Source organism: Psittacula echo (genome assembly GCF_963264785.1).
Source record: "Psittacula echo genome assembly, chromosome: 1".
NCBI classification, from domain to species: Eukaryota; Metazoa; Chordata; class Aves; order Psittaciformes; family Psittacidae; genus Psittacula; species Psittacula echo.
The window spans coordinates 105,890,988-105,913,528 of NC_137735.1; the positions used below are offsets into that span (position 1 = coordinate 105,890,988).

The 22,541-nt window shown below is 40.3% G+C and overlaps 1 protein-coding gene across 1 annotated transcript in view; it reads right to left on the minus strand.

Moving 5' to 3' along the window:
• ITPR2 (inositol 1,4,5-trisphosphate receptor type 2) overlaps positions 1-22,541 on the minus strand; it is a 265,600-nt gene that overhangs the window by 205,830 nt on the left and 37,229 nt on the right. The window contains 9 exon segments of the mRNA XM_080617700.1: positions 5,689-5,784; positions 7,004-7,150; positions 8,200-8,283; positions 8,808-8,906; positions 14,488-14,646; positions 15,359-15,445; positions 16,076-16,102; positions 16,104-16,181; positions 16,638-16,753. Of these exon segments, the coding sequence (XP_080473826.1) occupies positions 5,689-5,784; positions 7,004-7,150; positions 8,200-8,283; positions 8,808-8,906; positions 14,488-14,646; positions 15,359-15,445; positions 16,076-16,102; positions 16,104-16,181; positions 16,638-16,753 (893 nt within the window).

Genomic DNA, 22,541 nt, shown 5'->3' on the forward strand with positions numbered 1-22,541 from the left:
GTCTCTTTTTGCTTCCTGAACACAAAAAATCTCTGTTGGTAGTTCCAATTTCTGAAAACTGGATATCAAAAGGCTTAAATTACGGTCTTTAAATATTGAATCTTGGTTGCCTTAATAAAACAGCCTATTCAGTACTCCATTGTCCATGGCAGTTTGAGAAGGTGAAAGAAAAGTAGGTCCATAAAACTACAAAAAAGTTTCTCCAGGGCCCCAGGAGGTTAAACCTGGTTTATGGCCTCAAGTTTAAGAACTTATTTCCCTCTTACATTTATTTTTGATCCTAGCTAATGCTGAAGATACTGTTACTCGCACAAATAGGTAATCTTTCTTAAAATCTCAAGAAATTCTTTATTTTCTATTCTTGCAGCTGGAAGTTCCTTTTCTTTACTTTGTCCTATTCACAAGGCAGGAGAGGATTATGTTCCATCAATATTAACTTAAACATGCACTCAACTATCTTCACTATGACCCAAATCATGTGATTATTAGAACAGGATTATATTTATTATAAAGAGTATAGCTCAGTCCACCCAGATATATAAGGATATATATCATATGGCAGGCTAATATTTTTAATACTGAGGCATAACAGAAATCCATTTAAAAGAATGTAAATCAAGATTAACAGCGTTTCTCAATTTAAAGTGAATGATGTACATCAGCTTCTCTGAAAATAAACTTGGGCTGTTTTGATAGAAAAGTAGAGTGAGGTAATATGGGAAGAAATTATTAAAGAAAGACTAGAGAAATATGAGTAACATTTATTGACCATTGATTTAAGAGTTCTCAGCAAGTGGTTTACACCACTACGAGGCAAAATTCAGCTGACAGTCCAACAAGGTAAGGCTCTTTGACGCTGATTTCAGCAGTTCCTGTTAACCCATGCCAACCACTTGTGCTCCTGGTGCTTTGTCTAGTTTTAAGTGACTTTGTTTAAAGCACCGTTCCCTCTTCCCTGCACCCTGGTGTCCATACCAACACCACCTCAGGGACAGCACTTTGTTTCACAGGACCACAATCAAATACTTGTGGAAACACATTTCTCCAAGTCTACATTGCTACTGAAGTACTTTCATAATTGAATTACAGCCTTGGCGTGTTGGATCAGTTCTTCCTGATCAGTTTAGAATATTCATATAATCGTCATTTCATTTCATGTGCATGCAATCCTGTGCTGCTCAGGCCAACTGGTTTCAATTATTCCTACTTTCAAAAGAACACCCACTGAGCATCTAGTAATAAAACAATCCCAAAGCTGGAAGTATGGTCCATGTGGGATTTTAACAAGAGAGTTTAAAACAAAACTTTGATCAGAGTTGATTCATTTTATTGCTTATAGCCTGCACTTTCACTCTTGCAGAAAGACGAAAGCAAACCCCATTAAGAAAGCCAGTTTTCCAGTGGGACATGCATTGGGGATGCACATCAGATTGCTACTTCTGCCCAAAGCAGCTCACTAGTGGACAGCATTAGCTCTATGACTTGTCCATCACCAGAATATGTGCTAAAGAGTTTGCCACTCCAATCATACTGCACAAACCATTTCTGAAGTATATTCATATGTAGAAGTTAAAAGTGGCTGTTGTGGAGACTTCAGTCCTACAATGGTCAAAGAAGTCCAGGGGATGGCTGCACAAGTGAAAACTGTTAGAGGAAGTCCAAACCCATCAGGTAAGTATTTGAGACACCCTTGATCTCTGAACACATAAATGCTCATGCTCATGCTGACTTCAAGGACAAAGCTACTCCTGAGAGCTTTACTCAATGAGGGCTTTCATATGAACAACAATTCGGTGTAGAAGCACGCTACAAGTAAGAAAAAGTATGTTTGCTTCTGTCATCACCTGTGAGCTCATTGTTTCAACCTATTGCATTGGCCAGCCTGCTCTTACTTTTCTCTTTCATCTAGAAGAATTTCAGAGCACAGATTACCTTTTGGAGCAACATCAGTACTGTATGCACTACCTTGGAAGACACAATAATAATTTGAACCCTTGTTTATGGCCACAGTTTTATAGTATCACAGAACATAAACATTAAGGCTGCATCTTACCTGCATTATCTTAATTCACTTAGTATAGCAGAGTTAACTCTGTGTTAAAGACAATTACCTCACCACATGTACTGTCCTATCTTGGCCAAGGTATCTAGTAATTCTAGTTTAGTCTATTCAACTAAACAAGACAGAACCATCACAGATTTTTCCTTACAAATTCTGCACTGTGATTACGTACATGTTCACAATGTTTCACAAGCAACATAATGTGGCTTATATATTGTCCACTGCAATATCTCAAACTAGTGTGTGATTTGATATTTGCATATATATTTTTGCAGTATTTAGCAATATCCATTCCACATGGGAAATTTCATATGAAACGACAGACCTGTCCTGCATTTCTTGTATGCATGGGCACACATGTTTAACATCCTCACACAGTCAAGTGTTAATATTTTCAGTACAGATTATCCAGTTTAAAAATCACAGAACTGGAGCTGCTATGCACATGGAGAACAATAGCAAAGGTGCATGTTTAGGTTCAGCACAATTGATAAGCTGATACCCAGTTCAAAGAGACTTTTATCCTGGCGATTAGAATATTGAAAAGGTTAGGTGTGTTCATGAGAAAGGCACAGCTGTGGGGTCTCAACCTGCAGCATTTGAAAGGCTGTTCCAGTAAATTGCAGCTCGCTCCCATACACAGATAGATTTGGGTGCATTCTACATGTGGTATATGCACTGAAAAGACTTTGAAAAAATAAATCTAGGAAAGTCTTTGTTACTTCGAATCATTCAATTTTCACTCAATCTTACAGCCTCTCTTTATAAATATAAAGCTTCAAAATAACTTGGGTCATTTTGTTGTAACCAGGGCTAAAAAAACAGAATCTTCTACAGAACTTTGTCTAAAAGACTGATGACTCTGTGAAGATGAGAATAAAACTCAGCAGCCTGGATCTTAGCTGGTGGCTTAGTGTAGTGTCAAAATCTCCCACTAAGGATCTTGCTCAGCTCTTTTGGGTGAAATCAAGCCCTTCTGACACTAACAGCAGAACCCCCACTGTCTCCAAAGAAAAGAATTTCTCTTTGCATTTTTACAGCTGAGCATTTGGTTCCACTTTTTTATTATTTCAATGTTTTAGGAATGTCTGAGCCAGTGGCTTCAGATTGCCAAATGCTGGACATGTAGGAGACATTACCACCTATGCAGATTTCTGATGTCCCCAGTCTTACCCCACCAAACATGAAACACTTTCTCCAGCATATCCCTCCTGCACCTTAAGGAATTGTGCAAGAGCATACATGTATCTGGTATGTCAGACTGTGTCCTTAGGATGTGCATAGCAGCAGGGAAATGACAATGCAGCAATGCAATTAGCAGATGTCTTCCACTGGGTCTCTGTTAGAGGTGGGTCTTTCAGGGTGGCTCACTTTAAGCCCATAGTCTAGTAGTAGGGTCTAGGTTGCTTTATGGTATTAGTTAGGTCTTAAAGAACTTCAAAGCATATTATTGAAAATTAGCCTAAGTAATGCCACATGGAAAGAGGATTAAAGGAAATAGTACTACTTGAGACCATGTCAGAATTCAGAGGTATCAGAGCACCCTTAGACTTTGAAAGGTAACAAGAGCTGGACGACTGATTGTGATTATAAGGAATGTGGAATCTAGGATTTACACATCCTGACTTCATTCTCCCAAATTTGTAAGAATTAGATTTGCAAGTACTCACCTCTATGTTTTGCTTACTGAACAACTGTATTGTCTCACTGTTTGCTCTTTTTTGTTTCTTTGTTGCTTGGGGTTTCTTTTACCTTACTGTAGTGCTGAAACACCTTTAAGTTCATTAGTTTTAAATTCCTGAATTCTCTGGGGCAAGTGTCTTGAATTTTCTGACCTTAAGCTGCAGTGGCATTCCTTCACAATATGGCTTAATAGTGACCCACTGAGTCACAAATTAGGCTGATCAACTACATCTGGCACAGGAAGCCTCAGAGGAAAAGAGAAGGCACAGCACTTGTACAAACTTAACTGGGAGGAGCAAAAGGAGATGCCCAATTGAAGGACACTTCTGCTCATTATCTGAGACCTGACCTATGCCTGATTCCACTGCAGACGGCTCCATGGTACACATCAAGTTGATTTATGGAAAGATGAAGTAAGCAAAATATGTCTGTAAACAACAATCAGTCCTGATTTACAATGGCTCAAATTGTGACAGAAATTGTATTATTAGCCAACAACAGAATGCTTGAAAGATTTGTGAATTTTGTTTACATGTTTGCACTTATTATTCTACCCTAGATATCTCTGTCATGGAAGCTTAAACAAAATCAGGTCATGGTAATGTGTGACACTGCTGATAATCCACACCATGAGTAATCTTCCTGTGCTGCAAGAGCACAGACAAGTGTCCAGTAAGCTTTGCCCAATTGATTTAAAGTTAGCTCACACATATTAGGTGTCTGCCTGCCTGTTCATAAATCTTTGATGCGTATGTCTGGCTGGTGTGTTGTGCCTGATACCAACTGTGCAAAATACAGTTCACAGGGTTTTATGACAGTGGTACCTTTAGTATCGCCACCAGCAGGTATTTTACACTTCACAGACACATAGCTAATACTGCTCTTTACAGTCACCTCTGTTTCACCCAAATGCTCTTCCACCTCTCGCTCTACTGTGCCAACTGTACTCTCCATATTGTGAGCCTTCCTGACTGGGTTTTCCTTTCCAGAGGCAGAAAGGACCTAAGCTCAGGTTCGACATTCAGTGTAGTGTGACACCACTTCACTTGAAGATTTTTATCCTGAAAATCCCTGAGCAGATGAGCTATGGCAGGAGAAGGAAGCCCATCAGTCAGTGTTTGATGCCTTTCCTGGCTCTCCATCGGCCTAGCTAGTCTGAATAAAATCTTTCTACTAGGATTTCTCACTGTAAGCAGAGAGAAAAATGGAAATGTCTCTTATGTGGGAGTACTGGTTGACTCTTGGCACCAATATACAAGTTTGTCCTTTCTCAAGTTTCTACAGAGCACAGAGACGCCTTGGACCACATGCTGGCTGGCAGAGACCAATGCACTGAAATCAGTACCATAGAAACTTTTTTTCCAAGAAATCTAGAGCCTGTAGGAAAAAAAGGAATGGCAACTCCCAAGTTAGAGCAGTTTAGAGTTATCTGTTCTAGTGCTTGCACACAGACTGCTATAATCAAGCTCAACAATTACCTTACATTCAGTTCCACTCTAAAAGCTTTACTCTGTATATGACTGCCTGAGCCAGCAAAGAAGAATATCTGACTGATCACAGCAGTACTCCAAAAGATAAATTAATCCAAAGATTTTGATGTAAATATGGTGGATATTTAACAGTGGCGTTAGCCCTGGCTGCCATGACAACAGCAAATACAAGATTCAACGACACAGTTGAATTTAAGGTTAGATGCTGTCTTGAACTCACCTGCTTGTGTCCTGTAGCTCAGAAAATTTTCCTTGCAACCCTTGGCTATACAGCAATACAGCAACACAGCATGACACAGCAATGTACATCCAGTTCTCCCCATTTAGACCAGGTGTGAGATCTTTTTGAGATCTACATTGTGAACCTATCTACTGTGGTAGTTCTGAATTAGGAGGACATGTACAGTACTTGGTTAGGCAGTACACAACCACTTGTTTAATTGACATTCTTACCTCTGCAGCTAAGTAGTTTCCAGTTGCCAAATGCTTAAATCTAAACAGACTATTCCACTGTCCTGCCCCTCCCCGGCAAGGGTCATGATGGACAACCTAAAAGAAGAAGTACAGATTTTAATTATGCCCCTCAAGATCATACTTAGATCAGTGTCAGTTCTTACAGCTCATTTCAAATAAAAATATGTAAACCACATAATTACAGTCTACCACAGAAATGAATTCTGTGCTCACACTAAGCCCACCATTGATAACAGCTACTTACATCTATTTTTTGCCAGGTGCCAGGAAACACTACTCCTATTACTTTCCATGTTTACATTAATCTACTCCTTACAAGCATGATGAGCCAAAGTTTGCTTTCAAGTGACAATAGTCTGAATCTGGAGCACAAGAAAGTAAGTGTAGATGCTCTATGCTTACAAAGGCACTACTTAAAAGCAAAACCCAAACCACCTTATATTGTTTCACCACCTGTAGCAGCTCTATTTTTGACAACACTACGAGCTTCTGATAAATCTTTATTCAAGGGATAAAATATCCCCATATAATTTGAAATATGCTGGTTATTTCTTTTTCCCCTTGACTGAGCTGCAGGTCACTTGCTATCTTCAAACCCCACAGTGCCTGTCTCTCTTATGGGCTGATCTCAAAGTGCAATATACTCTATTTCACACAGTCCTTTCTCAAACAAAAATCAACCATTGACCTGAGTGAGGACTTCTGTTTTAAATGCACAAAGTTCGTTCAGCACCTAAGAACTTTTCAGTATAGGAGTTACACTATCGTAATAGCAAGGGTTTGAGATATACCAGTTTCCAGCATTCCTCAGTTAAGCAAAAATACATTTGCTAGTCACCCCCATTCAGCAACAACACCTTTATTCAGCCTAACTTTAAACAGATGTTGATGTGCAGTGTTGCAGAAGAATGGACTCGATCACATTTGTGAGATTCCTTAGTCATGAATTTCAATTTTCTACATTGCATATGAAGTCAAATATAAACACTCAGAACCCAGGATACATGAATGTCATTTGATTGGCTTTGATAAAATCACACCATTTATGTCAAGTCTGAATTTGACTCTTTGTCATTTTAGTGCAGGTAAATATAGCAAGAAAGCATCCTCTCTCCACACATGCACAACAATAAAGCATCTCTCCAGTGATCATCCTACACAAACTGCTTCATAAAATAATAATAGTTATGGGGAGGCGTATGATGATATCAAGAGGCTATGAATTATTCATATCATGGTATTTTTACTGAACCCTGGCCTTCAGGTCCTGAAATATTTATAAAGAAAAAAATACCTCTATTTCCCACAGTGCTTTAGAACTTGTTGCAGAAGTGGCTGACTGACGTAATGTAGTACGAAGGAAAATGTGTTGTTTCTTCTCATATTCGTCACAGGTCAGAAACTTCTCTTGCTCTGCATGAAATAGCCTAACAACATCTCCCTAAAGTAACACGAAAAAGAAGCATTATTAACTGGTAGGCAAAACTGCTAGACTCATTCTCTGTAACTGTACCAGCTCCAGTGACATCAACGTAGCTCATGTGAAGATAACATTTATTAGTTTCCTATTGCTGGAGCAGGTAGCAAGTGCAGGGCATACAATCTTGGCACTGAGTATGGAAATCAAATGAGATAATTCAGTCCTGTAAGGAGACCCACGCACTTTTGTGAAAACAAAACTTGTTTCAGAGCACTGCAATGAATAGTGGGCAACAGTTAACCTAAAGGTGATTTTTAGTTCCAGCTAACTTTAGAAATTAAAAATAAAAATTAGGGAAAATGATCAGATTTTTCTACATCATACCTCATCTCTACTACTCTGCAACTGAAACTAATGCCCCCTCTATTTCTTCTGCTCACATTTTTGCTTCCTGCTGCCTCTCTCCAATGCTTTAAACACTACCCCCAAATGGGTCTATACATATATATACCGTTTTCCTTTTCAAATTCTTCCTCAAAAACTGATACCTTGATACTTACTGAAAAATAAGTTGATAGTGCCAAGTGAGGAGCAGTGAAATTCATTTCTTTAAAACTAAAAAGTAAATCTCAGGGAGTGATCTGGAGGCAGGAAGCTGTGCAGTCCCTCAACATTTAAAGCTACATTGTCTTATTACAGCTATTGTAATTTTTCACTCCCTTCTGTAAGCATCTTATACCTGCTTTTATCATCTTGGCATAAACTCAAGTGTCACAGCTATTCTGAACAGAGCCCTGATCATTCTGGGCTTGAACTTCATCTTCTCTCATGGATCCTGAGTTGTCTCTGGGAGGGGAAAGGGGCTGGAAGCTAGCACAATCCAAACAATTGCACTTAGTAAGACAATAACACAGAGGAAAAATATTCTCGTTGTTGAAGGACAGTAGTGAGGGATCCTCAACAGCTCCATAAAATCTCCATTTCTTCTTTTATTCACCATGTACTTTTTCTCTACAGTCACATATGGCGTGTTTCAGATTCAAAAAACAATTTTAAAAAATCATACTTACTCCTTTCAGTACATCATCCCGGTAACTACTGAATTTCATGAACAAAGTTATTTTCCAGCTTGTGTTACAGTTGACAGCATTTACCTTAGGGGCAAAAAACAAAAATCATCAAACCAACCAACAAAACACAAAAGCAAAACAACACAATTACAGTCTTAAGGGGTGTTTCTTTTCTTTTTGAGACATTCTATTCTTCTATAAGACCACACACATGTAGGGTGGCAGGGGACATGGCTTAGCTACATATTTGTACAGTTCCTAACATAGGTCCTGAAGCTCTTAAGTGTTAGTGATGTGGATGATGGAGAAGATTCAGTAGGCAAAATGCTATTCTGTCTATTGACATACTACTAAAGACAACCTACAGAGCTGTTAGACATCAGTGAGTCTTCCGGATACTCAAACAAAACTCACAAAGCTTTCAGAGCCAGAAAGAATTGCATCAAGATTAAGCATATTTCATGTTGGTTTTTGAGGCCAAGCTGGAACAAATGTTTAATACTGGCATCTAGCCCATGGTGGGCTCATTGTAGGTTCTGGTTATCAGTAAAGAACAACATATATTAGATCTCAGATCAGCAATTCCCCTCCAAAGAGCAATTCCTCACCTCTTTGCAGCCAGGGTTATCTAGAAGCTCAATGTTGCTGGCATGTAGAGGCTGCCCTGCATTGACTGGCATGAGAACAACTTTATCTCCCACAACAACCTGGAAGTCAGAAACAAAATGCAATTTGGACATATATAATTACCCAATAAAATGAAGTAATGTTACATTCTTAGAAAATGACTCAAACACATGCTCAAGGAACAGCGCTCAGTGAATGCACTTGCAGACAATTCACACACACCAGCTCTGTTCACCCGTGCCTCCGCGATAGCTTAGGTTCAAGATTTCACACTAATAAATCCTCACATTCTCAGTAAGCATGTCACACAGTTCAGCAGAAATTTGAGATCATGAAATAGATGTGAACCTATGAATTCCAAGAGCAATTCAGTTCATCTATAAAGTTACATGAACTACTCTTCATCCCACATATACTGCCAGCCAAAAGGCTGAACAAGCTTATAAAATATATGTAGTCAGAGAGCAAGACTCTCTTCTCTCCCTTGCTGTCAGCCCACCTTCTCCCATCAAGGTGACTTTCATTTCACAAAGGCCTTAAAAATTTGTCTGTGACAAGACTTGTCAGCCCAGTGACTCCCCAGTTCTGTGGAACATCTTCTATCGAATGTCACGACAGGCTCAGAAGTCGTGCAGTTTAGACTGTATGACTGCAATCCGTAATGGAACATAATTCACTGGAAATTCAGAGAGGCAAACATACTCCAGTCCCCTCTGCTGTTACTCCCAAAATGGTGTTTGGAGCTCAGCACAGGCAGCACATCAGCTGAGAGACCTCTCTATGAGAGGAATTCCTAGCTGACTCCCTGCAAGCAAACTCCCATGTCCTTGCAATCCTTTACCTATATAGACAAGCAAAAAACAATATACAAATGTGTCTTTGACCTAATGAGACATGCATATAGAGAATTCAATTCATACCTGGGAGAGGGAAAAAACTAATAGCTTAATAAAAAAAGAAATAAATCAATCCACATAGATTGGTTGGCATTGGGTCCTGATTTGCTTATGGCTGTTCACATCAATTTTAAGTGCACACACATATGAAGACAAATGGCTACATGTGATTTTTGCTCTATGAAATGCTGTGCAAGCCATGCTTTCTTTTGGAACACAAATAAACAAAAAGGCTTTTTGCATTGATCAGCACATTTCATATAAATAAGCAGAGCCCAATTCAGCTTCATATAACTTCAACACAGGTGAATTCAGCCCCCATGGCAGAGGTGAAAAGAAGGTTGCCTGTTCTTTACCAACAGCTAAAAAACAGCAGCATAAGACAGTGTCATCATGCTCAGACTACACATAGAAATCCTACTTGATCCAAGAAATAAGAAAAAGTTCCCTAGTGGAACCAAAATAATGACAAGATGTCTTTAAGGTACATTACTTATGCAATACATTTCTGCATGCCATGCTTCACACAGACATTACTTACAGCCCATTTTAAGAAGTTATGACCAGACAATTCATTAATCAAAAAACCATCAGGCTTGTATCCTGCAAAGTGGAATCAGGACTTCAAAATTATTGCAAGTACATCAGGATTATAACAATGTAATTAGTAAGAGAGCACAGCATTGAGCATCTTATTTAGAAAAAAAAAAGAGGGCAGGAGGAAGGTATCTTTGAACTACCCATAACTACCATGGAAGTAACCAGAGGAAAGGAGACATATGCAGCTACTCTGCTGTAAACACACATCTGACGAAGAACTGTTATGTGGGGTCATGGTTTCTGTCTCAGTCTTCTTTCTACTCTGCTCCAAGTCAGCTTCAGTAACCTGCCCTCAATGCTAGCCAGCCCTGACAGCTGCCGCAGAAGCAATGAGATAGCCTTTGTTCTTTTCCTTTCTTCTTTTTCTTCTTGCTTCAAACCTCCACAGGCGGTTGGGAAGGAAGGGACAAAGGCAATTTCACAGTGCTTGTTCCCAAATACCCTCCAACAATGATGCAGAAAACAAAATCAAAGTGAAGAGGGAACCCTGTTCTCATACACATGGCTGCCTTGGGTAAGTTGTAAGTCTGCTGTTTTGAGTTTCTCCTCTCCCCTATCCAGTTGATTTATGGCTCCAAATAATGTTTCAGCATGCCCAAAACGCCAAAGGCAGAGCACTTGCATGCCCACATGCCCATGTAAAATTGTACTATATGGAGGTTATAGAAGATAGGGCAATGTATTCCCAAGGTTTCCCTCTGCAAAATTAAAATTGACACCAGCTCATTCTCCTCTTTCTTAGCTACCTTGGGGCACAGCTGGCCACAGTATGCTGTAGAGCAGCAGTGGGTAATAGTTTGACAGGTCTCTGGGACTTCTTCCTTACATAGAGACATGAATTTGTTAGAGCTTCATCAGACACACAGCTTTTGAGGATTTAATTCCTGACTCCTTTGACAAAACTGTTACCCTTTCTGGTCCAGGTAAGAAAAGAATAATTAAATTCATAGGGAAGCCAATGAGAATTTAACTTTTGAATTCAAGATAAACCTACAAGATCCTTCAGTCGTGGATGCAGCAGAGTTCTACCTGCACAAGGTAATTTCTAAATTCATGCAACCCTACTTGTCCATGCCTTGTTGGAGAGGGTACATTGAAAGTGGGAAGAGCCATAGTCAAAGCTGACTGCATTTTGTCTTCTGGGTGGAGGACCAGAACTGGCATCATTTAGAGCGATTCTGTCATTCATATAAACCCCATAAGCTCACCTTGACCCACCACAATCAAGAGGTAGGAGCAAATATTCTAGTAGAGGTGTAATATATCACAAAGACTGGCAGTTACAAAAGGTTATACTAGCTGTGAAGATGCAGTAGCAGTGATTTCAGTTTGAACTAACTATCCAAGTTGACTACTGGTCACACCAAAGTCTCTGACACTCCATTTCCATTGGTTCTATGCTATAAACACATCTGCCGGTGGAACTGTTGACACACTTCAAAGACCAGGAGGATTAACAGAACTTTCTCACAGGTGGCTGGGCATTTTCCAAATCCAAGACTATCTCCCCCATCATGCTGCAAGATCACGCTTTAAAACACCTAAAATGGCAGACAACTGCAAATGCAATCCACAGAGAGCTAATCCTGCTATCAGTGCCCATTCTGTTATTCAGTCAAACTGGAACCAGTTCTCGCCTTAATCTGTGACATCTTCCTTTGAGGAAGAGCTGTTATATGCTTAAGGAAAGTCTGCATAAAATACTGCAGTTATGCCAAGTACTGTAAATTTTCAGCTGTATTTTTTCATTACTTTCACTGACTTGCATAACTTATCAGTTGCTAATGAAGCTAAGCTATCCCTCCTTCACAGAAATAACTTATAAAATATTTCACAAGGCTAAACAACTGTGACAACAAAACAGAAAACTCATACACATGACTTCCTGTATCACAGCTTCTCCCAGACTAAACCACCTTCTTTTCTTTAAGGATATATGGCATATTTGGATCTACCTTGTCTGGGTCATCTGACACAGTAGCAGCCATCCAAGCATTAATTCAATACTCACTTCTACTGATCTAACGACTTTCTAAAATGTGACTTCCTAGGGAATTTCCCCTCATTATAGCACAACTCAAAATTTCCAACCAGAATAAGGGCCTGATATACCAAGCTAAGTCCACGCACTGAGAGGTCAGAAGAAGAACGTACCAAAAAGTATAAGTTCTTCAAAAGCTTAGTGAGAGGGTAACTAAGTGAGTGGGTAAAGTAGCCTCAGCTTATGTGGTTTTAGGTGCTTTGTAGATGAGCCCCTCAAACTAGCTTTTTATTGGGCACATGTCTGGCAGTAACTGAGAGGGAAGGAGTGGGTACAAGGCTGGAGCCTCTCTCCGTTTATGAGGGGAAATCTCTATCCCCCTTACAACAGCTGCTTCGTTTCTGTAACTGTTGAATGAGTGGAAATGTGTCAGAGCAGTTACAAGCAAGCTACCAAAGGACTAATGTTTAGCACCGAAGGTTTGCAAAGAAAATTATCAGATCTGTTAAGGCCTGGTAGAAAGGAGGTAAAATGTGGGTCTCAAGACTTTCCTCTATAAAATATGATGGAAAGCTTCCAGCTCGGAAAGGCAACAACACCTTGTGACAAAAAACAAGCAGCAGGCAGGTTTCAAAGGAGGCTATTAAGTTAGGAGTAAACCTAGTAATTTCCCACATAGCCCTTGTAGCTCAGAGCTTGTCAAATACAGCCCCACAGGGAACAAACCAGGAGAGAGGTCTGCAGAGTGGAATGTTACAGCAATCACTGCAATGATCTGCAAGCTTTTCAGACTAGCCAAACCACTTCCAAACTCTTATGTGCCCACAACAGTGTAAAACTGAACCAAAAAGTCTGTAGTAGTGAGGATGTCTTATAAGCTTAAGATCATTCTGCTGCTCTCAGCTGTAAAGGCTCAGGATGGATTCGAAGATCACAATCTGGGAACCCAGGTCCTCACTCTGGAAAGCATGACATGCACTTATTTCCCGAGCATGAGAAAATAAGAAGATTATGAACTGATGTTATTCTAAGAAATTAAGCCAAAACCTTAAAGCAGTAAGTCACCTTTTTTCTTTTTTCTTTCCCTTTCCAAACAGGGAAAGGAATACCAGATTAATGTTTGATCCACAACACACACTTCCCCCAGCTGAAAAGCCTTGCAGAGGTGCCCAAGAGAGCTACTCATGTCTGCTGCTTTTCTTTGCAACAGGCTTGGGGAAAAGGGGAGATTTTCACATACCCTTCTGACCACTGAGCAGAGCAGGGAAAGACTATGACTTCAGGGACTTCTGATCAGGAGCTGGAAGTGCAGTTCTTCCCCTCCCCACAACAGATTGCCAAAAGGAGCTGCAAGCAACCACACTCATCCTGGACAGTATCCCAAGAGCTGGATAGCCACAAAGTTAATGGAGAAAATACACAACAGACATTCCTGTCTGCAATCCTGAGAGGGCTACTTCACCAATTACTTCACAGGAGAGAGTGGCCAAATATTCCCAGCTAGGTCTACAATACAAAACCACACAAGTTCATCCTGTGGCCTTCCCAGAGCCAAATCTGAATTTTCCACAGCAGGCATTTAACCAAGCTACAGCCAACTGAAAGAAGAACCAAGTTTTGATCTCATGGTACAACTCACAGATCTGCAAAGAGCTCTTCTGTACAGTCTTCCTCTTACCAATACATAACTCTCTTACTGAAACCTACTCAGAAAAGACCCACCAGACTATCCAACCTAGCAATCATAGATGTCGCTGTCATGCTGAGGGGGGCAAGAGATTTGAAGAACCGGATGTATTTCCTGGAAACGTTCTCTGCTGACCTCCTAAAAAGATGTTGCCCAGAATATGAAAAAAATAACAATTTTTTTAAAAAATAATTTACTCTAGTGTAAAATACGACTTATTATCAGCTTTGTAATCTACGCTCAATGGGCAGACTTAGCGAAGATGCCCCAACACAGGTCAGCAAGGCTCAGATGAATGCGTCAACATTTCGGGTTCCAGACCATGTAATCTGGTAACACGTTCTAGTTACACTTAAAAGCTAATTGTCCCAAGCACCATTTAAAGTATTTCTCTCCTGAACTTAATCCATTATGATTTATGCCAGCAGCAAAGAAATCATGTGTCTTTTGGAAACTTTCTGCCTTCTCCCTCTTACACATTCAGTGTTTCCACTTACATTGTCACCTTCACTCCTCAATTTCCAGAAAGGCTGGATATAAAACCAGGATCCCTCGTTCCCTGCAGCATCCAGAGACACCCGCATAGCATTCTTCTCTAGCAGAGCCGGCAATCTCTTATTGACTGTGAGGTACTTGTTACTTTTGATGTGCAGTAGCTGTGAACAAATGATAATTAAAGAATTAGTACAAGTGTTGCTTATTCGCCCTTCAAAGGGAGGGTTTTGATGCCTGTTGCTTATTCTCCCTTTAGCTAAAAGAGGAGGAGCAGGTTTACACACTGTAATGATTTTTCGTAACATACATGAAGGCAAAATGAAACTTGAAGTATACTGCGGCTTAGAAAAACAGATGCTATATCTCAGGTTTGAGAGAAATGTGTCAGTAATCAATTTTACAGCATACAGTGTGCAGGTAGGGAAAGGGTCCATAAATAGTGTTACCTTCAGGAATTTCACCCATTACAGGAAAGTTATACTGCACTTAGGAACATAACTTCAGTCTCATTTATATGTCATGTAGTACAAATGACTTCAGTGATTTAAAAGGACCTGCACAGCACCTCTATAATATGATTTTGAAATAAATCTTGAAGATACATATCTACATTCAGATTCTAAACCATAGCAGCAAAAATTACACATAAAATTTATATTATGACATATTATTTAAACATGAATATGCAGCACTTCTGGTAGGCTTTAAAACAGAGAGAAAAACACAATAGTGTAAACTTCACCAACTTATGTTTACCTGACCCTTGACAATCCAGATTACAGTGGTTAGATTCATTCCCACTGGAACTCTGAAATGAAACAACTGTTTCCTCTCGAGCTCTGAGAGAAGGCAGATGGATTTCAATGGGTTTACCTGGATGACATTGCTGTATTTTACAATTTCACCCAACAGCTTTCTGTTCTCGCTTTCATTCTGCTTTTGTTCCAGTTCTGCGGCATGCTGCAAGAGAATGATTATTTCTTTAAGCTCTTACAAAATCAGCACCTGTATTCAGCTACTGGAACAGATAGTGATAAAAGGAAATGGCATCACATTTAAAACACCTCCTTCAACCTGCAAGCATTACTGCACTGAAAATATTAGCACCTGAATCCTGCTGCAGCATAATTTTCTGAACAATAATCACTCAGACCCTGTGCAATGATGCTGGGTTTTTACTACCCAGAATAAAAACTCAGTCACAATTTATGGCTCACACCTGAGATGTATGCTATTTAACAAAATTTCAAGCATGAAAAGTAATTCCAGGTGCTTTATTGCATCCTGAAAAGAGAAAAAGAAGGGACTCTGATCAGCTTCTCCCTGTCACCATTTTTTTTACTTGGGTTTTTAACTGCATACAAATACATTGACTTCATATGTAGCAAAATTAGTAGGTCAGACATTGCAAAATCAAGGCTAAGTGCAATAGTCTGGGTCAAACACAGTCACAGCACAAACTCAGCTCCTAGCTGTACTTACTGGGTAGCTAGCTCTAGCCACACACCATGTGCCTTCCTTGCTGTTTTTAACTGGAAGCACTGGCAGGCTCTCAACTGCACATAAAGCTATCTACCAGGTTTATGATGACCTGCGTTCACTTAGTCTTACGCACTCAATTAATAACATCAGGCCAGCTCTTTGTCAGAGACAGAAGAATTTCTCCATCCATACTGTACTTGATGCAAAATACAATCTGCTCAATGGTTCAGATAAGGATCACCTAAACTGAAATAAAAGACAACCACAATTCTGAGGAATTTCAAGACTAAAGTGTTGAAATCTCTTCATCCACTTCTCTGCCTAACTCCTGGAAAGCACTTCTAAAATAAAAGCATGATCTAAACTAAGGCCCACTCCGGATTTTAACAACTCCATTTCTACTTCATAAAACTTCTGAAAGAAGTGTTTTGCTTACAGCAAAGATCCATAGAATCTATAGGCACAGCCCCCAGCCCAGAGTAAGACAAAAAACAGGGCAGGGGCAATAAATGCCAGTCAGGAGGTAGGAGAGCTAATGAGAATATGAAGTTGCTATGGTGGCAAAATAATTCTCATCACAGTGGTTCCCAAGGCACTTGTTCTTTCTCATTCTATTGTAATTCTACAGCCTGCAGATTGAGATAAGGCTACAAATACAGATGCCTCTTACTTGAAGTTTCTTCAGCAGTGCTGCTTCTGTGTGGTTTCCTTGTTTGGCTTGTTTAGCTTTCCAGTACTGCTTCTGGGCTGAATATCGGTTCATAGGACACACCTTGAAAAGGCAGTCTGTGAAAGATTGAAAAAAATATTCATAAGTAATGTTGAAAGACACTTCCTTCATTTGTAAGTACACTGTGATTGGTTTTCTTTTCCCAGAAATGCCAGATACCAGTGTTTAAACATAGTCAGAAAACAGCTTGATGGCAATGAAATCAAAACCAGCACGCCAGAACATCTGAGTTGAACCTAAAGCCTTTATGCCCAACTCCACGCAACCAATGCAAGAGTCCCAGGCTATGAACCATGCCACCTGCTGCTTTTTTAATGCTCTTTGCTGCAGCACAACATTACAGATACACTATTTGAAGATATGTGAAACCTTGAAAAAACAGCCCTGCTTTCTGTACACCATACATCTGGCTGCCCAGCTCCTTCTGGCACTGCTGAAACAGTGGCTTGCACAGGCACTCAGTTGCAAGCCACCAAGCAGGTCAACGTAGTGCTCAGGTCTACACACACCTTCACTAAGACTGATTAATAAAAATTAACGGTAAAAGCAACAAAGTGACATGAACGGAACACCACTGCCACCAAACAACAGGTAAGGAGGCAGGGAGGGGAAGCCACTCAAGAGGAATTGCCCAAACAGGGTGGCTACAAAAATGATGACAGAGGAGGTACCCTCTGAGGAGACTGCAGCCAATGGGGTAGACACGAAGTAACAAACGAGGATCAGCAAAACAAACCAAGTTGCAATGCAGTGATCTCCATCCCTTCTCCACTGCATCCCCATGGTGACCACATGCAGCAAGAGGACTGGGTACCGGGAAATTGGGGAGAAGTGTCTGGAGGGAAGCCAAGGGGCACTTTCCTAAGTGCTTGTTCAATTGCTCATTTTTATTTCCCAATACCAGAATCAATAATTGAAAGTTAATGTTGATTGGCAATAAACTAGATTTTGTGAAATTCCCTGACTGAAGACTTCCTGGGGGTTTTCAGTCCAGTGACAGTCCTATAGATTAGAAATAGAAGCTTGTGATTCACTCAAATCTAACTACTTTTAGAGTGATAAATGATAAGTAGTTTCGCGTGGCCCCAGTCACCAACTGCTCTAACAGCTAGGCTTGAAAGACATTTTACTTAGCAAATGTTGGTAATTGTCCTTTCACACCCCGCATGTATCAACTGGCAAGAGGAAGGGACAGGAAACTATTAATTAGCAATCAGAGTTTTGCTGTGAGACTAGGAAAAACATACAGGACTGAATGCATATTACAGTGTGAAACTCCTCCCCAACACGGATTACTATTATAAATGTCAAAGGAAGGTCTGTCTCAAACTATTGGCCCTCTCTATTTAACTGTCACAGATGACCAAGCATTCTCAGAGGACTAATTCACCCCCAGAGGAGATGATCCTGAAGAATTTCCTCCCTGCTCCATATCAGAGTCTCAGGAAGGTAGAGATGAGAGGGAAGAAATTATTCCCTCCCAGCCACCCAAATGCAGCACAAGCTACAGCCAGATAGTAGAGGCAATGAATACAGCAATACAGAAAAGAAGAAGTGAACAAAAATGCCAGCTCCATGTGAGCTACATGAAGAGCTTTTTACCGCTGCACTCAACAGTTAATGGCATACACATTACATAGCACAGAATAATTTGAAAACAGCCCTCTCTACTCTCAGCTCTCCTGCTGCCTTCTCTGAAGAGTCACTTTCCAACAGCACTGTAGAGTCACCCTTATCTCTCTTACCAACCATGCTGCAATATGAAATAGCAATATCAACACTAAGTACACATCCCAGTCAATGTACTGGATCAGTGTGTAGGTGACCTTGCTCAATCTACCAGCCTTGCATGTCATTTTTAAATACTGTGTAATCTCATCAGTCACCCATTACTGTCACAAAAACAGCAGGGGAAGCTATAGGGAACTATCATGGTCTGTGTTTTTAATCACTGAGTCGGGTCAGCAGCAGTTTCTATTTTACAGTGCTGTCCCACTCACACCCCAATTCCCAGAGCAAGTTTAACATCTCCTGTTGCTAACTACCTAGGACTGGTTCCAGTTCTCCAATCCACAACAGCACATGTGGGAAATCCCTTCTATCATGCACCTAACTACTCCACCCTTACAAGTGAAAATTCAAGTGTCAAATTCATGATCTGTTTGTAGAAGATGCTGATACCAAGACAGATACTATTCTCATTTTCAACACTATCAATCTAATGGAATTACTCTTTCACACAGGGATGAAGAGGCAGAGATTTAGCTCCTGTGAGATACATTCTCCATATATCCTCCAACATACCCATCTCTTCACAGTCTGTGAGGAGTTATTGAAACCAATCTACGATAAGAATTCCACTTTTAAAACAACAGGAGAGGGAGCGAAAATCCAGTGTGAAGACTGGCCTTGCCTTTCCTAAGTAAAAATGAACTCTCATTACTTAAAATAAAACAAGACACACTCTCAATTACAATCAGGCCCACCCAAGCACAGCTATCTGATGTTAGTGCTGCCAAAACCACTAGACTAAGACCATGCTACACGTTCTTCCCACCACCTGGGCCCACAGAGCTAGCTGTCTGCAACAATCCACAAGCTAAGCTGCAATGCTCTTAGTTCTGCAGATGTGCCATTTGGTCTCTCATATATTGGCCATTATTACACCAAGCTTCTCATTGCACTGCCTCTTCTCTTCATAGCAACTGATCTTCCTCTACTATTTGTAGCAGCAAAGTTTGTTCATACAAAACCACTGCCAGCGTCAGAACTTTCCTTGGCACTGACCCAAACTCCTCACCGATTTGCTCCCTAACCACAATCCTCAGTCACTGTTCCTAGGAGAAAGCACTGCAAATCTTTATCAGAGCAAACCCAGCCACTTTGCAAACGTGTTTACTTTCATTTCAAAGTGGAACAATTACAATGAGAACCGTATCATACGACCTAGAGTATGTAACTCCCAGGTAACTTTTACAATATCCTGGGCACTGAGGAGGTAAAAGACAAAAGACAAAAAAAAAAACAAACCCGCAATTACAAAACTCCGTGGACTGTTAGATCTTACTGTACATTTTAGGAGATTTTAAGTATTGGGATTTCAGCTTGTAAGACAAGAAGTCCACTATTATTTTCTGCAGCAACCTATAATTAATGTAACTTCTCAGAAGGCTTCATGAAATACTTATTCCTCTGAAGTAACAATACCTTTTTTTATAGGACCAGTCTTCATTTCTCAGTTACTCCCCACACATCCTGCTATTTGAGTAAACACACCGTTTCCCATCCTTATGGCAGGGTCTCGAAGCACAATGCTACCAAACTGTAGAGAAATGCAAGCTGTGAACAGTGATGTGCAGTCACTATTGGTCTGCTTCCCAAAGATGGATGAATTTTCCCTAATGACTGTTCTCAAATTAAAAGAAATGTAGGGCAGGTGCTAGATAACCTCAGCCACCACAATTCCATCTGCACAATACAGGTCTCCTGACTTCCCGTCTAGTGCTTTGGAAGTTGAACTATCAAAAACTTTGTTAAAATCCATATTATTTCAATTGTATTTTCTTCAATTTATCTTTAAAAAGCAATAATCATATTGTTTGTTTACTTGTTACAATAGGATACTATATAAATTCAAACTCTGTGGTCCTGAACATCAGGAAGGGAAACAAAGCAGAGCTTGCCCTAGAGAAGCTATAGTTTAAATAAACAGGCAAAAAATAGAAAATTAAGTAGAAGATTAAAAAGCCACTTTCCAGCACACAGTGGATCAAAAGCCCAGCCCTCCTGAAGGTCTGTCTAGGGACCCACTCATGAGAGAGACCATCTCTTCTACTTTCTCAGACAGCCCTGGTTCCTAACTCATTACTTTACAGAGTTTTACATACATGCTTCTCTTCCTGAGGACACTAAGTAGGCACAATCAAAGGTAAACAAACAGCTTTAAAGCAGATGGCTTAAAAGTAACAGCCAGTTTCACTTACTGAACTTCCATGTGTTCAGACTTCCGCAGTTTCAGCAGTTTTCTCATACCCACAACATCTTCCAGGCAAAATTTCAATTACTTGTGCACAAAGTGAAGATGGAGAAAATGCGAAACACTGCCCACCCCAGCCCACACACACAGTTCTAAAAACAATAAAAACACTTCAGATTTTCTTTACAAAATGGAAAAAGAAGGGGAAGCTCTCCCTGGTCACACTCCAGGCTTAACTTCCTACACTATACACCTTGGCTTGTTAGAAAGTAAGAAAATATGACAAATGATCAGTGTTGAGACATGTATAAATTACTCATTTTTGGGGGGGGGTGGGAAGACATTAATCAGAACAACCAAAAGATGGAAAGCAGCAGCTCTGCGAATGCAGCAGAAGATCCAGAGAGGATGCACTCAGCACTGAACTGACCATCTGCCTGAGCTTGACAATGTGCACAAAATACCGCTCTTCAAAAGGCAATAGTGAGTGGAACAACCACACACAGCACATCCTCTGAGCAAAAAGCAACTACACTCAGGAAGTCTGAACAGGAAAATAACTCATAATATGCCTTTTAATCTTCCTTGACATTGGATAAAGAAGATTACTTAGAACAATATTTGTCAGATGTTTTCTCCCATTCCCTGCCCCTCCCCAAGTGTTAGAAATTCGGCTCATGCTCATCACAAGTATCTATGATTTGCAGAACTAGAGAAATTACCACATGGCTTTATTTAAGCCAGAAGGCTGACAAATGCGTAAGTGGAAGTGTTAATAGTGGCCACTATTCAATCAGTGTGCACAAAATCTATGTGTTTTGAAACAAAAATCAGAAAGGTAAAAAAGAGGCGAAGTGAGAATGGAAAGGAAGGAATGTAAGAGAGCAAGCAGGGGGGCAATGAAGAATCTTGAGGAAGACAACAGAAAAAACGATCACGAGTCTCAGAAGAAAACGAAAGCAATTATGGAACTGAGAGAAACAAGAAGAAAACACAGAGACAAACAGAAACAATGTACGAGAAGGCAAGAAAAATGGTAGTTGGCAGATAAAAGAGAAGGAGGAAGAAAGGAGAGAGTGCACAGGAACGTAATGGAAGGGAGAGAAGAGGAAAGAACAACGTCAGAAAAAGCTTAGGACAGACTGAAAACTGAGAGAAAAGCAAGAGAAGGATATACAAGAACTCAAACATCACTATCATTGCAAATGCTTCAAGAAAAAGTGGCATATAATGTAGGGAAGTTTAAGAACTTAGGTCATTTTACACTTAAAATAGAACAGAGACTTATGCTCCTTTTTCAGAGTTGCTAAATTTGACTAACAAGCAGGTCTTATCTGTGCTATTTTACACCTTGGAAGCTGAAAGTGTTTCCCTGCTGGAGATAACAGCATCAAGCTGAAGTGTGTTTAAGGTCAGAGTCCAAGGAAACTTGCAGCTCTGTTGCTCACAATGTGACTTTTCTACAGAGGTACAAGACTTTTGGCACACACAGTTCTTCCTAATCCCTGTGAACCTGGCCCTGCAGCAGGGTAAGCATTCCCATCTTGACACCAAGCGCTTCAGCTCTCACTAGCTTCAGGCAGAATTAGGACAAGAAGCACCTGGCTTGATCAGTCCTTAAATTCAACTGAAAAATAGCATACACTTTTCTTTTCTTTTTTCCCCTTAACAGACTTCAGGAAACACATGGGGGACCAAATCCTGCCCTCCTTTGCACTGACGCAAATCTGGAGATGCACACTGATGAACACAGAGCCGCTCTAGGTTCTTTCCGTTGTGACTGAAGGGGAAATCTGGACCACAGCTTCTTTGTACAGACACAAAATGAAAAGCAACCACAGCTCTCCTTAGCTTTATAATACTTTGTT